The sequence below is a fragment of the Struthio camelus genome, chromosome 1 (assembly GCF_040807025.1).
Source record: "Struthio camelus isolate bStrCam1 chromosome 1, bStrCam1.hap1, whole genome shotgun sequence".
NCBI lineage: Eukaryota > Metazoa > Chordata > Aves > Struthioniformes > Struthionidae > Struthio > Struthio camelus.
The window spans coordinates 154,027,047-154,044,508 of NC_090942.1; the positions used below are offsets into that span (position 1 = coordinate 154,027,047).

The 17,462-nt window shown below is 34.4% G+C and overlaps 1 protein-coding gene across 2 annotated transcripts in view; it reads left to right on the forward strand.

Moving 5' to 3' along the window:
• The window catches only part of MRPS9 (mitochondrial ribosomal protein S9), a 35,361-nt gene that overhangs the window by 12,844 nt on the left and 5,055 nt on the right, over window positions 1-17,462 (forward strand). For both annotated transcript variants that reach the window (XM_068925320.1, XM_068925311.1), the window contains 5 exons: window positions 3,497-3,559; window positions 3,650-3,680; window positions 6,029-6,108; window positions 12,515-12,597; window positions 15,506-15,581. In XM_068925320.1, coding sequence (XP_068781421.1) covers window positions 3,497-3,559; window positions 3,650-3,680; window positions 6,029-6,108; window positions 12,515-12,597; window positions 15,506-15,581 — 333 coding nt within the window. The remainder of the gene's footprint in view (window positions 1-3,496; window positions 3,560-3,649; window positions 3,681-6,028; window positions 6,109-12,514; window positions 12,598-15,505; window positions 15,582-17,462) is intronic.

Genomic DNA, 17,462 nt, shown 5'->3' on the forward strand with positions numbered 1-17,462 from the left:
ACATACACTTCTGGACAGATTATGTAATGGGTTATTTTGCCTTTAGTTTGTTTGAAGGACCACTAGATATGATTCTTTTGATGGGGCAGAAATTTGTTCTCATCATTCCAACTGGTTTGAGTTCAAACTTAAAACTGCAAGTAAAAGGTACGGTGGACCTGTAGCAATACATTGAATCATCCACTCCCTTGACAGGTTACAGTATAACAGGATTCCTTTTAGTTTATGTTGCAGGCATGTTAAATTTACCAACTCAATTTAAGACATGTCTGATGTAAATATCATCTTAATTCTAGCACGTGTTCATTATAATATCCTATTTTTAAAGATGTGAGTACAGAGTATTTTTCTTCTGCATGGATCAATAGCAGCATTTAAAATGAGCCCCCTTAACCCCTCATAGAAGCTGCTAAAGCAAAAGAAGGCTGAACTCATTCCACTTTTTCCAGGAATTTACATAATAATTTGTGGAAACACCGGTGTCTTATTAGGTACCAGGATTTTAAAGTGAGTTTGTGCTGAACCTAAGTATGGGTATTTCTTAGAAAGTAGTTCTTTGCCCAAAGAGAATGACGGCAGCATGGTTTAGCAAATGGAATTGTGAAATAGCAAGCCAGAATCTGTGGAAGTTAGAATGGGATGAATTAATATTGCATATTTCAAATGATGGCCTAAATAAAGCGGTTTGTGGTCATACATGTTGCGACATTTCCTTTCTCATCCAGAGCTCAATTCAAATTGAGCACTAAAAGAAGGATATGGGCCATATAGCCATTCCTGGAATGCAAAACTGCAGTTAAATCTCAAAGGTTTCCAGGGAACTTTACTGTTAATATTTAAACTTTGATTATAAAATTACAAAGTAACTTTCATCTGCTTCTTGTATGTTCAGGAAATCGCAGAACATACAGTTATTCTCTACTGAATTTTGATTTAATTAATAAAGATTCTTGAAACCTGTGTTTCAAATCTGAAGATTTGCATTGTTAAACGATTTCAGGGAAAGATTTCCCTAATATTTATATCCTCTAGCTGCCGTTCAGCAGGACTAACTCGTGTGTCATTCCTGATGTTGATCTACCATCTTATTTTATTGCCAGCAAATATGAACTTTGAGAATTACAGTTTTGCTGAAATACTCCTTTCCTGCAAAAGCAAAACATTTGCATAGACAATATCAGCATCTGTGAAAGAAGTTTAATAGGGATGTCTGATAAAAGTACAGTCTGAGGACATCAGAAATTGAAGTTAAAGACCCTCTGCGGCCTGATTTACAGCTATTTAAGAAGAAACTTTTCTGAATAAAGTAAAGCAAGACTTGAATTGGAGTTTTCTGCATCAGAGGATAGATCCTAACAGGCTGTAAAGACAAATACCCCTCCTTGATCACAGATCCATAAAAAGGGAGAAGGCAGGGAGAGTCTTGTTCCATTTTGGAACAAAAGAGATAGCAAACCCATGACATGGAATTACTGTTCTTTGGCTAGTCGTTGTGCAGAGAGCTGAAACCAGCTTTAAGCTTGCTTAGTGGAAGGTTTCTGTATACTTTAGCATGAGAGATGCAAGTATGCGCTCAACGAACTGTGTAAAATAAACTTTCTAGACTTGGTACTTGTCAAGTGACGGTCATTCTCTTTGTTATAAACGGTAAATCACTGTATTTGGTATTTATTATTAAGGTTTCAGTGTCATCGAGTAACTATTTTGAGATTCTGGAAATGCTTGTATAAAGACTACCTCTTAAGTGAGCACACAGTCTCAGTATCCTATAATAAATTCTTTTAATGTATTACTGTATAGGGTGTTTGCTTAGTATCATTTGACTCACAGCACATTTCTCTATTGTCATCATAATTAATCCCCATTTGTTCATAAATAGGTCTTCACCTACTGTGTGTATGCATAAAATGCCCATTGACTAACAAATGGGAATATAGTAGTCACTAAGAGAAACAAAATTACCATTTCATAAAATCAAGTTAAGCCTTTTGTTTGCTTCAGAATTCTCACAATTTCTGTTCAGAATGCCGGTAGGGGATTAATGAAAGTAATAGGTTAGGTCTTTTTACACTCCATGCATATTAAATTGGTGGAAGCACTGACAAACCAATCCGTGTCCATGGAAAAAATTATCAGCAAGTAATAGCTCTAAGGTAACCTAACCAATAAAGAGGCATTATTCTTAAGAGAAGATTTTAAGCTCTGGTTTTATTGTAGTTCCGCTTTTTCTTACTGTCTAGTGGAAATACAAGCAAGACCACTGCAGGGGATTTTACTCAGGAAGTCCATTTAACTGTACAATCCAAGTGTTTCTATATCTAATTCTAATATGCACTATGCAAAGTAGGCCATGTTTGCCAGACTCTTACATCTGAGGACTTTTACTAGCTAGATCTTTTTCTTCTGTTTTTAAAACAAACAGAAACAAGCAGTTCTCATACATGCTTTTTTTTCTTTATTAAATTATGTTTTACTTTCTTTGAAAAGGGAAGGTAAGATGGTGTTGAGCAGAAATGCATCACATGGGGTTTTAACCTTGTAAGCTGTTTTGCCTTACGTTTTGCTAGAGTGCTTTGGAATATTCGTATACCTACCTTGTTTGCTGGGGGCAAATAGTGTTAACTTTAAGTGTCACATATGAATAACAGTAGATACTAGTTGAGTAAAAGTAAAGAATGTACCTCGTACTTTATTTTGTAAGAATAATGGTAAACCATGAGTGAAAAGTGTCATACGTTTTTCTAAGTTGTGTTTTGCAAACCCTTAGGTATCCAAAGGGAGGGAATTGATGTTTTAAGAAAAGAAAAAACAGCAGTTAGGATTCTTTGTCCTCTCAACTATTAGTTCAAGTTCAGTATAGATTTTAGTGATTCATGGTTGTTTCCAAATGGAATGGTCAGTGAAATTCTTATGGAGGCTGTGTAAAATGTCTTCTACTGCCACATCATGCATTGCTTTTAATAGACTTGAAGAAACAAAATCTGTAGAAACTGGGTATCGGATGTGCAAAGATTCATTTTGTCCAGTTATTTTATATTTGAATAAATAAAATTTGCACTCTCAAATCTATCACTAGACGTTGTTAACAAGCACGGATATTTTCAGAAAGATGAAAGTTCTGAATTCCCTTAGAAGTCACAGCATTTGAAATGTTAAGGGAAAATCACTCTGTAGAAAGTTGGGGCTTGCAGTTGAGTAGTTCTGGTAAGTTGCAATAAATATATACCATAAAAATTAAACTTTGAAGAAAAAAGTTCACTCATCTTGATACGCTAGATCACAGACTTCAGAATAAAGTCTTTTTACTCTTCATTTGAAGATTCCTGAGAAGATTAATTGCTTTTGTTTTCACCACAGCAGATATGTAGCACTTTTTTGTTACCGATTCATTTGTCTATGAGTTATGCTACTGTCTTGTAGAGAAAGCATCTAAGGTATGTTTTGCTGCTCTTTTTGCAGGAAAAAGTGCATTTATGATCTCTGTGTTTGTTTTCAGAAAGCTATTGCCTATCTCTTTCCTTCTGGCTTGTTTGACAAACGAGCCAGGCCCATGATGAAGGTAGGAATTTTTTGTTGCATTTCTGAGTACTGTAGCACAGTATTTCAAGCAGCATGTCTCTTTTGCTCATGTATGTTTGTTTATTTACAGCATCCCACTGAAATTTTTCCAGAGAAGAGGAGTAAGTGTTTTATCAATTTATATTTCAAAGTTTGTAGTAGGAGTTTCATGTATGTAGAAGTGATCGATACAACCCTATCGATCGATCGATATCGATCCTGATATTCTAGGTCTTGGGATGAAACGCACTGCTGGATTGTGAAATGCCAGTAGTCTTTTCAGATATCTTGTGAACTAACTGTAGATAAATATTTGTGATTGTTTAAAAATAAGTATCCTAGGTAGGATGACATGCAGTATCTGTTGAAGTCACTGGAACACCTTTTGTTGAAATCTGTAGCTTCTTGTCAGAGTTGTTTCTCATATCCATAAAGTATTCATTAATATTATTTTAACCAAAATATTTTCTGGTAGCTTCATTGCTCAGAAAGGTAGCAGACTTACAGCTTTGAAATTCCTGTTGAGAGAATATGAGTGATGTGAGTGGAAACTCCCCCCAGTATCTCCCCATCATGTCACAGATTTGACCTGAAAGTCCCAACTCTGCAGTTCTTATGTCCATGCAGTCTTTGGTGTTGCTCCTGAGACACCTTGTGGAGTCCCAGTTGTATCAGTGCTACACCAATACATTGGACAATTGCTCAGTGAGAGCTTGACTAAAATCACCAAATCATTTTACGTAGAAGAAAAAAAAAATATGTGGATAAAAATATATGTCAAAACCTCTTGTTCTTTTTTTGATTCAGATTTAGTGTAAACTAGTAACGTGGGTGAAAGGTGTACATTCTCTGAGCTGTCAAGTCCTAGATGGACACATGATTATTGGCAAAATCTTCACTTTTTTCTTCCCTACTCCTTTACTTTTTTTCCTGGGAATTAATTAATGCTTTGAGTTTTTTGGGCTTTGTGTGTCTTTTGGAAAGCTATCTATATTATCTGAAATTTTACAAGTTAGCTTTGAAATGGTATGCTGTATTAATTTCTAACTTCACAGTATTGTGAAATAGAAAGTAGAAGGCAAAAAGGTAAGAGAGGGTTAATCACAATTATGCGCTTTTAGAATCGAAGGGCTGATTTATGGCAGGTCTAAGCTACTACTCTACAGGCTTTCAGCACCAAAGAACGCTTTGAGATGCTAGCTCTGTCCTGAGGAGTGTAAGAACTGATTGGTATAAATGTATATCTTTGTATTTATATCTAAAAATAATGCTTTCAATAAATTATCTTATTTTTAAGGAAGCTTTGTCCAATTGTGCATGACATCTCTAAGAACTTCTGCAGTACAAAAACCTAAGTTTATACTTCAGAATGTTCTTTGAACAGTAATTTCAGCTGAATACAGTTTTGCAGCCACATAGATGGAAATCCACATTTCCTCAGTAGTGTGTAGGGTTAAAAAAAACCCTGTATTCCATTTATTTTAGTCAATTTTGCCTCTTTCCATACAGTTTATACTATATTCTTTCTTTAATTTTCCAACACAATATGCCTGTGGTTATTGGACAGGTTCTTGGAGTCTTAGCTTTGTCTGTGCTTCATATAGATTGCTTCATTTGAACTTCAGTCCGTAAATTGGTTGGGGTTTTCTTTTCAGTACAATTAGGAAAAAAACCCTTCCATTTTATATTTTGTCAACTTTTCCCCCTCTTTTATTTTTTTTGGAAAAGACCTTGTCATTTTATAAGACATTTAAATTCACTGTCCCATAAATTTTTTCTTAAATTGGAATTTAGTTATCTTCTCAAGCTGCTTTTTAATGAATCAAATAGATTGGATGTGCTGAATTACATGGAATTTTTGTTTTATTTTGTTTTAATAATGAACTCATTATGTAAACTATAGCATGGGTCTCCAAGTTTTAACATTCCAAAGACATTAACATGTCGTAAAATCTCCCGAGTCCCGAATACGATTGCGTTACCTCCAAGACACATTTGTGCAAATATTTAGTTTAATTTAGATACGCTATACTAATATGGAACTGGTTCCGGGTTTAGAACGCTTTATTTTCTAGAGCTGTTAATCTTTTCGTCTTTCATGATCATTATGCGGATTTTAAATGTCTCTTAATTTCTGCTTATTTCTATTCTAAACTGGATACCTGTATCTATAGTGCTAACAACAATTTTTGAAAGTTTAAGATGTACATGAGGGGTTCCCTCATATTACAAGATATTTAGAAATACTATATTAAGTAATTGGTAATAACTGCAGGTGGAGATTATTTTTTAGCAAGGTAGTCTAAATCATTAGATTTCCAGACAATTTGAATACCCAAGGAATATCTTAGTTCTCTGATATTTAAAAAGGTAATCAGTGTTGTAAAAGAGGTTTATAACTGCAATTAAATACAAGGATTTTTTTTAGTGAGTATTTATTGCATTCTTGTCTACTTTTGCCTCTCATTAGAAATCCAGTGGGGAGAAGATGGCCGACCATTTCACTTTCTCTTTTATACTGGCAAGCAGGCCTATTATTCCTTAATGCACGTAAGTATGTTATAGTCTGTAGTAAATAATGTTAGCTCTCAGCCAAGCACGTGTCATTCTGGAGATGCGTTTCAGGAGCTCCTGAATTTACTCAGCGTTTTCTCAGTAGGCCATAATATGACCACCTGAAGTTAAATGCAGTGGATTGTCATTTTGACACGGTATCCATTCTTGGAGGTATTTTTACATCAAATTTGAGAGAATAGAGTACATTATACATCCTGCTTTAATTTTTAGTTTATTTTACGATTGGAGCTATGAACTGGGTTTGAATAGTCTGAACAGCTTCTTGAATGCTACATCTGGGTCAGAGGCACAAGGTTAGTACTGGAGAATTCATATACGACAAAACTATCTAGCTCTAGGAGAATTCATTGTTGAGTAGCAAATATTTTTCCTCTTAAAGAGCAAAGCTATAGGAAGTGTTATTTGTGCTGCCGTTTAGTATGAAGACAATTTGCATTTAAACTGCTTAATTGATTTTTTTAAGACTTTCATTCCTGTAAACTTAAGGCATATCCTGATTAGTATGGTTCCAGGACTAAAGCATCTGTATCTGTTTACCTTTATGATAAACACTGTCACTAGATCCTGGTTTTTGGTGTGGATTATGAACAGACATTTCATATCTATGACCATCAACAGCACAAGTATTATCTGCCTCTTTAGAAGTGTTTATAATAGAGATATGCAGGCTTTTTATGTGTACTTATAGAAGACAAAAGCATTAATTTTGAATGCAGAAGTTTTTAATTGGACAGTTCTGTCAGATTTTATTTCCTTATTAGATGTTGTTGAAAAGTTAGTTCTGTCATTAGTCTGTTCTGCAAAAGTAAATTTTATGTTATCAAATTCTCTGCACAGCTTTGCTGTGTGTAGTTTTTTGTACTAGCATTATTTGTTATTTATTTGTGTTCTGTGTACCCAAAGGACAAAATCCCCACTTGTCAGGTACATTTATTTCTTTGAGAGAATAAAAACACCCTCCCCCACCCCCTTCTTTTTTTGTTGTTGACCTTGGGCAAATGAGCTTCTTGCCCTGGCAGAAATGAAATGAATGATAAATGTAGAGTGTGTCTTTGCTGAGTAATGGAGCTGCAGCGTAGGCTTTCCACAGAGGTTTTCTCCTGCACAGCCTGAGGCAGCCCGAGGACCCCTGCTGTTCATTTAAATAGGTATGTCAAATCTGCCTCGAAACGCCGCTGGTTTGATCTGTGGTAATATTTGTGAAGGTTCCATATGGACTTGAGCCCCCTGCAGTGCTAAGAAATAATGTACAACGCTTCATGGTGCAGACGCAAATTTTCTCTGAAAAGGGATGCAATGCTGCGTTTTAGCTGTCGGAGAGGATGATGGAGCTGACGCGCTAGGCCTGTCAACTTGTTACACGGATGGGTTGCACGCAGCGAGGCTGTGGAAAATCTGTGCCTTTTAACTTTTCTACTTAATCACGGTTGTAGCATTGCCTTTAGACTGTATGCTACATTAATTCTCTTCCTGCCTTCTGCCTTTCATCCCAAGTTTCACGGAAAAAAGTAAAGCATGCAGGTCTTGTAGAGGAGCCTTATCAAACAGCTGTCATCTGACAAGCCATTTGCATTTGTTTTGGCTGAAACAGAGCAACCCAAGGGCAAGATGTTTTGTTGCATTCCATCATAATGAAGAAATTACAAATTTTACGAGGAACACAAGTTTATTTTTAGCTCTTCCTAGCCTTTAGAAAGAGTATGCAAGATTGCATTGGAAATTTAAGAATAGTGTGCATCTTGTTGCCACACTGTAAGAAACTGCCTTCAAACAAAACCAGTCTGACAAATACAAATTTCATTAGTACAGGATATTTATGTACTTGAGCATTCTTAGAATGTTTCTAAATATCTTCATTAAATAGAATTATATAAACCTGAATCTATGAAGTGGCATTTAACAGACTTTCAGTTAGTCAACCAAATGAAAGATGAAATCTGCATAAAATTCCCCATGTTATTTTAACCTCTTATTAGGTCAGGCTGATGTGTACTGAAGAAAATGTATTTTAAAGTCTCAAAACTAATTCATTTGGCTGGGAAGAAAGAAAGGTTGTATGTTAATACAGAATAGTGTAAGTAATCAGTCCCATTTGAGATATCCTTTAAATTGTTACATAAAGTATAATAAGTAGGATAAACATTATTGAGCTTAAACTTGCATGTCATTAATTACTACATAGACTCGTGTGGAACTTGAGTTTTATTAATTTCAAGTGAGGTAACTGATCGCAGTATAATTAGTTTAGTTAATGCTAATAAATAGTATTACCTACTTACTAAAAGAGTGGCTGCATATATTTTCCATATGTATTAAAACAGGCAATGTATATGTTGATATATGACTTGAATATTAAGTGAACTTTAATGAAAGATACTCACTTTTTATATTCCCATTGTTGTCTTTGTTCTGCCTGTTGAATAAAGTTTAGTTGTAAAGAAAAGGACAGTTTATTTCTCTTGATACACAAGTGTTGCACGAAAAAACATTTCGCAAATGTTTAATGACAGTAGATTTGATCATCTTCTAACTTCAGAGTTTTTCAAAGATAAACGTGGTCACATTTTTGTGCTGTGCAGACCAAGACAAAATAGTCTCTCCAAACCATTCTGTCTAGCAAGTACTAATTTTATTTTCTTGTGCTTCTTGTACCTTTTTAGGAATATCAGAGGTTGTAGATACTATATGCAAAAAGCGTTTTAACTCTTAGAAAAAAGCTACAACTAAGGTATATACTCAAGTCAAAAACGTGCAAGAAACTAAGAAAAAAAAGCAAAATATGATATAAAATTAAATAGGCTCTGCAGCATTTTTTAACCGTAATGTTAAGTTACATACCGCACAAGGTATTTTCTGTAAAAATCTGTTCTTCTAGAGTTCCACTTGCTAATTTCTTTCCTTAATTTTTTTTATGCAGAGGGAAATAAGGATATTATTTTTCATTTTAAAAGGATGCATCCTTGTACAGATCTGAGATTTGATCCCTCTATTAGAAATGGAAACATTTCAGTACATAGCCAATCTTGTGAAATCAGCTATTTTGATTGTGTAATAGCTGAGTTTACAAGACACACAGATGTGTACATTCATGAATTTGACTATTGAATCTCAAAGTGATTAGTAGAATCTTCACCTGCCAGCTTTGAAAAAGCAAGCTTCTTCAGAAGCTTTCTTTCATCTTTGGGGAGTGAAGATTTGTCAGATAAATTACTGGGCATTGCATATGTTTCTGATTTTGCAAAGACTCATCCATATACTTTACTTCACACGTGTGATTGGTTCCATTAGTCTGACAACTTCATCTCTATACAAAAAATTAAATACATGCATTAATTTTTTTTAATACTTAGGACCAAGATTTTGTCTTTCGTTGCCAGAAATATGCAGGAAATTATATTTAGCAAGAGCATTTCTGCTGCACTTAGAAGTACTTTAAAATAGTACTTCTTCATCATCATTCTGTGTAAAGGGTTTTTGTTTGAGGTTTCTTTGGGGGGGGGGGGTTATATGAATGGATATTGCTACAGTAATTCAACCAGAATAATTTGAAGAGATCATCTTAATTCCCAGAAGTGCACATTACTTATTAGAACTTATACATGCTATGGAGTTTTGATATTCATTAGGAATACCTGAGGAGGATCTTAAGGAAAATCTTACTGTTCCAGCTGTTGTAAAGCTCTCTCTGTAGCTGTAACAATGGATTTCTAAGTCTAAAAACTGGCAACTCATACCTCATTTTATTTAGCTATGTATCTCACTAATTCCTGAACATGATGACTAAATCTGGAAGTCTCCCTTGAACTTCATATTACCTGAAGATATTTTGGTTATTGTTTAGAAGCAATTCAGACTACAATCAGTCTGTGCTAAGGTAACAACTGTGACTCCTGCCATTTTTTTCTTCTTTGTTGGTAAGACTGATGTAGCTATCTTTTTGTTAGGCTCCTGTTTAATGTATTCTTTGCTGACTACTCCAATAAATAAATGTCTATGCCAGAGTATAGTGAAGATGATGGGTGTTTGTGAGGAGACAGATTGGACTTCTCTTGCCAGGTATGAAGGTGGCACCGTACGCCTTATAGAGACAAGAGGGTAAGCTGAGAGGATAGCAGCAAAGTGTAAACCCTTCATATACGTTTCTAAGACCTATTAACCCAGTAACCCTTCTCAGTTAGCGTGGACCTAGCAAGTCATCTCAGTGTCCAGAATCTCTTCTTCATGCCTGGTCTGACATTGTCCAGTTCCACGAACTTGCAGATCTCGCAGAAGTCTGAGAAGTCTTCCGGTTGAGATCTCCCCAGATAGATGACCTACAGCCAAAACCTTCCTTCTCCTTCTCTTCCCTCCCCTCTATAATCCAGAGTAGAAGCGTCTATCCCTATTCCTTCTCACATCTAACTACAAGTGCCTAAAAATTGCTTGGTGGCAGGTACACCTCCTGTCCTGTAACCGAAACCATGCATGTGGGGTTTTCTTATATATGTAGAAAGCAAGTTTTGCAGCCTAATGGGCTGCTCTGAGAGGAGCTGTTAGGATTATTCACGATGTGACATGCATCTTGCCTAAAGTAATACTACCATATCTTGTAAGTTTACAGAGTAAGAGATCTATTGATAAATTTATGAAGTTTAGGAATATTTGAAAATATCATTTGTTATGCTCTTTTCTATGTTATTTGCTGTGTCTTACGATAAGTAGACTGTAAAACAGATGTTAACTCTTACAGATTCTTAGTTCTTACCTGAGACACCTACTTCTATCAAAAAATAAAGGATTTCTAGAAGACATACTACTGTAATACATGAGTTTCTGCACTGTCTCAAGGGAAGGTGAACAGTTTTATACTTAAGGGTTTTATACCGTGGAATTATTCCAAAAATACTTTTGTTCAGTCTGCACTTAAAAAGGTCGCCAATGACCTGCATCAAAGACTTTTTAGTGAATTATCCCCATCTATTTAAATGCTTTTGACTGTAGCTCAGATAACAATCTATTCTTAGTTCATACACTTTAAGTACAAATATTTTTAGTATATGTGTGGATTTTTTTTGTATTAGTGGATAAATCAGTTTGAACAGTAGGTGCTTATAAATGAGCAAGTTTTTTTTTTTTTGGAACAAATATTAAGAGTTACAGAATCTTCATTGTATCTTAATGCAAATCACAGTATTACTTATGTTAAGAACTAGCGTTGCAGTGGTTAATTTTGGGCAATAAGCAGCGATCTTACATTTCTTTTTGCTGATCTGTTTTCTTTGTAAGTAGTACAAAGGAAAACAAATGGATCCTTGCTTGTCCCCAGTAATTCTGCTACGGTAGTTTCTCTCTAGGTTTAGAAGCCTTTATTAAAACTCATTATATTAATAAAATAACTGGAAGTGATTATAAGCTTTCTATTTTCACTTGTTAATGTAAGAAAATTCTTCGGAATGTAAGTACTTTGGTCTAGCTCCACAGCTCTGTTTTGTTTCAGTATTATTTATAATTATTTCTCCAAATAGTCTTATTTAACTTCTAGTTTAAATTACTGTCACAATTTAGAGTATTTGACTTTATGTTTTGGAACAAAATAATCTCTGAAATGTATTGAGATGAAGAAAAATGGAAAATATTTTATTAAAAGAATGTCTCCCCTGTAGTGCTTTCAGTGCAGCTTTTACAATATTTTTGTTTTTCTAGACTTGTAAATCAGTTACAGTTAGCGTTATTTGAAAATCCATAGCTTAGAACTTAAGAAAACTCTGTTATACTTAGGGCTTTATTTTATTTTATTTTATTTTAATACTGAAATCCAGAGTCAATACATCTGTAACATTTGAAAGAACAGAAACTCTTCATTATGGTAACTGTGCAACCTTAAATCTGTCTGTAGGACATGCCTGGGTACGAGAGAATTCTGACTGATAAAGACCACTTATACAGTTGACATTCTAGATACATGTAGAAAAATCTAACAGAATTTAATTAATTTTGTTTATTCTTATACTTTGTCAGTATATTGATAAAGTCCAGATAAAACTACTGTACAGTATGTTGTGGAAGTACGTTTATTATGCAAATATTGCTTTTCTGTATATGTTTGAGAACTTGTTTTAAGCAAGCGTGTGTAGGAAGACAACGAAGATTGTTAAAGAAAAATAGCAGAATTCAAAATGAATTGATTTGAACTGCATATAAATATTAAATGTTCTAAGTTCTTATTTGTTTAGTTTTAATTCACTGTATTTTTTTAATTGTTGAAGTTTCACCTGTGTTTTGACCTTTTCTAAATTTTAGATATTTGGAGAGCAAAAGCAAATAAATATGTGTTCTTAAATAAAAAGGTTAATATTAAATGGAGAAATGCATTTAAACTTTTTTCCTTATATATTTTTAGGAAACATATGGAATGTTACTAAATGCTCAGAAATACCAAGACCAAGTGAGAGCTCAAGGCTTGCCTCCTGAGAAAGAAAAAAAGTAAGTTTCCAGTTGGAATGAATGTTGTTATTAACTTTCTTAAAATGCTTCAGTATGTTATTTTGGCACTTCTTGTAGCCTTAGATTCCAATGTTCTTGACCTGTTGAATTTGGAGAGAATATATAATATAATATTTCCAAATTCAAGAGTATTCAAGAGTATTTCTGCCGTCTTTCCCACACCCTACCTGCCTTTTATTCCACAAACAGATTTCCCACAAACTTTTCCCTATTCCTTGGCTGCTATTTGTATGCTAATTTCACATTCAAAAATATATCTGTAATACATTGGAGTGCTCAGTTCTCACTGTATAAATAGGAAAAAAAACAGCTATTTCTCTTGCTCTTGAATCTCTCCTCCTGCTCTTTCTACTATTCTCTCCTGTATAAGAATTCTAAAGTGTAATTTGAAAATAAATAATATCCAGGATTCAGTACCTTCTGCCTGTATATGGAATTTTCTAATTACTTCTTCATTAAAGATGTTTGAAAGGAGGTAAGTTCTCTGTGAGAAACAAAGACTTTTTAAACCTCAGATAAGTTGCTCACTTCTGGGAAAATATAAGATGTAAAGTTCAGATCTTTAGTCTTTCATTAGTTACGGTTCTTGAATATTTTTATTTGCAAATATTTCACTTAGAGAATCAAAATACATTGTTTCACTGTTTTACTTCTAATAGTTTTGATCAGCTAAATCATCAAAACTGCAGTCATTCCAGACAATTTTATTTGGCTGGATTTGTTAAAATACCACCATTGTTAGTTATTGAATTTAATTTCTTTAAATTTTTCTTCCTTCTTTCTCCTCCTTAACCTCTCTGTTAAGCGCAGTAGAAGCTATTCAGCTCGTTAGCTCCTGAATAGAAAAGATGCATTTCAGCCAGAGGAAGGAGCTATGGAGAAGTGCTGGATGTGTGATTTCTTAATGCGTGCAATCAGGATTGTCTTTGAAATGACTATCTGCTTTAAGAACTAAGCTTACTTTTATTTTATTTTATTTTTTAAAGAGAATCAGTAAGAATACAACCTATTTTGAGTTTTTTTGGAAACATTTTCTTGATATGGTAGAATATTAAATCAAGCAAGTAGTTGAAAGAAATAGATACAGCTGGGAAATTTTGATTTCAGCATTTACTGCTTTTTTGCTAAGTAGCTTTTTTAATGTAGTTATTCTTTTCAATAGTTATAATATAATGTAGTTATTCTTTTATTAGTTTTTATATTTGTTCTTGCTAAATATTTTCTAACCAACTTTATGTGCTATTTCAGTTGCACATCATGTTGGTTTTTCTTTATTAATTTCAGCAATTTTTTATTTATGTTAGGAAGAGAAAGAGTTAATTTACTGGATTATTTCTTAAATAATGAAAGTTCATATTTCTTCATGGTTTAAAAAAGGGCCTCATGACATACAGAGTTTTCATCATAGATTCATGTTAGTTTCTGAGCAGACAAGGGGACAAATAAGTTTAGTGTATCTTTCTGAAAAATAATCTGATGTGATTCCTCACAGAGCTAAGCCAGTGGATTTATTGATGTGGAAAATGGTCAGAAAGGTGGTCAGTATTGAAAGGTTTTTCCCTTTTTCCATTTGTAAAACTTCAAGGAAATCAAAGGGTTATTTGAGCCCTGTTTTTCACATTGAATGTGGCATTTCCTCTGGGATGTGCCTGGCTAATTTAACTCCCAAAGTAGATAAGGTTTTCTAGTTCAGTATGTTATTTTGATTTTGGGGGTGATGGAGGAGATGGGACACATTCTGTAATATTAACCATAGGGTTAGGACCTGATATTGAAAGACTTAAGTATATGCTTACATTTACATATAGCTAGTTCTAGTGAAGTCAGTGACGTTTTTCACATGTGAAAAGCTGTAAGCCTAAGTCTTTCAGGATCAGGACCATTTTTGACTCCCATGAAAAACTGCCTTGTTTCTAAGTAAACATTTCTTAGGTCCTGCCTCAAAAAAGCATTAAAATATATACTTAAGAAGAAGTACTGCTTAATCACCTGGAGTAGAGATGCTGTTCTGAATTGGATCTTCCTTAATGCTACTAACAATATTCATTACGATTATTTTTTAAAAACCTAAAGAAGTAAGAAACTACAGTTACAGCTTTGCTTTTAGCTTACTTGGTAATATTGGTGTGTGTATTTGTGGTGGCATTCTGTTTTCTCTTCGCATGATATGTGTTTTACGAAGATTTATTTCAAGCACTAATTTTTCTTTGTATTGGCATCTCCATACGAGGCTGTTTTCTTATAGATTTCTGCTGTTGCTATCATCAGTGCAGTTTCTGAGTTTCTGTATTGTTATCCAGAATGGGAGTGCTCATACCAACTCCTGTTTGTTGTCTAATCTAGCACAGAGCAGATCAAGATGATACAGTAGATAAAACACAGTATGTCGTTGCTGCGTTAGTACTTTGAGCATGCTTAAGTGCTAGTGGAGTTGCAAGAATTTGCTGAAGAGTAAACACCAAAGGCAAAAAATACTGTTGCTTTAGGATTTTTTTAAGGTTCTGCCTTCAGTTTTCTTCTTTACTGCTTCCATACTAAGTTTTCCCAGCAGCAGGTTTTTAAAACTAAGTTTTAAGTTGTGGGGAAGCTAGCTTACTATTTGAAGGTTACTCGTGCTCCCCAATTTGGATTTTAATAATATGAATAACCCCTAAGTGAAATTCATAATTTAATGTGGTTAATTCAGTAGGTGAAGTAACCGTTCCTTTCAAAAGATAGGTGTTTTAAAATCAACACAGGCCTTGTCATATTTACTAGAGGAACATGATTTGTATTTATTTGTAATGGAAAATGTATTTCTGAACTAGGACTGTGTGTGTGGTCCTTTGTGATATAACTCTAATTGCACAGTTAATTAAAGGAAGAATATATGTGATATTTTAAACAGAAACCTGCCTGGCAGCAGATGGCTGACTAAGATGGAATTGGAAGAAATGTTGTTAGAAAAACTGTCAGATCATGATGTAAGTAATTAATCTTTCTAATCTTAAGGGCGCTTGTATCTTAAAAACATAGACTGTGGGTGCATTTTTAGATACCAAAGAGGTTCTGCTTAGAGGCAGGTGCTTTTATAAATAATTTTTCTCTTCCTTCCCAATAAGTCTGTATATGTTCACAACCCTATTAGACTGGTTTCATACTGTCTTTAAAAACACCCTAAGCCCCTTGCTTTTATCTAGAGCAGTACAGAGCTATTAGGTGTTTTACATTGTTACTAACATATTTTAGCTTTTCCCCCTAACATACTGAGGCCTAGAGTATACGGACTTGTTTCTTGTCATCTAATTATGTAGTCTGGAATTCAGTGTAGTGGCACTTCATAACAGAAGTAAATGATCATTTATTTAAATGAATTGTTTATTGTACTCACACGGGTTCTAGAAAGATGGGGTAAATATTCAGGATGAGAAACATTACGGATTTATATAATGGTGAACCTGCGTAGAAGTCATTTAATCTAATGAAGGACAGGATAGTGATAGAAAAGTTAAGAGAGAGATGATCCAAATTAAGAAATCTTTTCCTTAAGGATACAGTGCTGGCTACAGAATCAAATACCGGAAGCAAGATACAAAGCTAGATAGATTGATCCATGGTCTAATCCAGGTCAGCTCTTCATACCGTCTCCTCGCTATGAAGTATAGGGGGAGGGAAAAGGATTTTTGCATTTTTTTTTCTCGTATCAGCAAACTCTATCTCCGTGTAGATTTGCAGTCCTTCTTTACATGCATCTCTGGGAATGAGACAGTTATGATATTGTCAAGCCTGTTTATTTCCAATTTGAACTATAATTCTTACACTTTTCTTACTCGGAGCTCTTCCTACAGTCATGTAAACAGCGTTAGTTTTAGTAACAGCAGGTTCAGTCTGTATGATCAACTTCAATTTTGTTTTGGAAGTTTAAGCTTGAATATGATAGTACCAGAGAATATGACACAGTCTGAGCATATCAGGTATCTCCTCATGTAGAAACAATGGTCTTCAATATTGTGTCCTATGGACAACATTACTGAGGAGATAGCATGGCAGCAGCCAATATGCCCTTCACTCACTTGTCCTCCAGAACAGTAACATATGATGGCCTCCCTGACTACAGATAATGTGTAAAGGTCTTGAGCAGATTGTTGCCCAGAAGCATAAATGTTCTTTACTGCTTGATTTTTTTGATCATTACAACTCTGTAAAATAACAGTAGACTGAAAAAAAAAAAGCCTCTTATGCAAAACTGTGAAGCCTCACCCCATAGGAATAAACATCAAGGCTTAGATGTATTTGAAACATCTAGGTATGAGCTACCCATCTTACCTGCTCAATTTTTTGTATTTTGCCATTGCAACAACAATTTTTGTGGTGTTTGCATTATTAAAATATGACTTATTGAATTTCTTTGCGCTCTGCAAGTGAAAATTGTTGGAGGCTGTCGTCATCTAGAGCCTTCATAATTTTAAAACTCTTTATTTTTATAGTTCTAATTTTTAAAGGCTTTACCACACATCTCTATCAGATCATTAGATGGAAGTGGCTTTCTGAGCGATGTCAGAATTACAAGAGCTATTGCTGCGTTACCAGAAAGGAATCAACTTTGTGCAAAACATTCTGGAAATGAAGACAAGAAATATTCTTGAACTTACTTTTAGTTAACATTAAGTAAAGAAAAAGTTATGATATCTATATGAAAAATCCATTTTAGATGTTAGCATACCTTTACATCCTGTGACCAGCTACCTAGCGCTCCTGCCAGTAACACTTCATAACAGGACGCCCCAGCCTTCAGCACAAATGGGTTAACACCGTGGTGTTTACTCTTTAATCACATGTTGAAGAACTTGGGAGGGGGTGTAAGG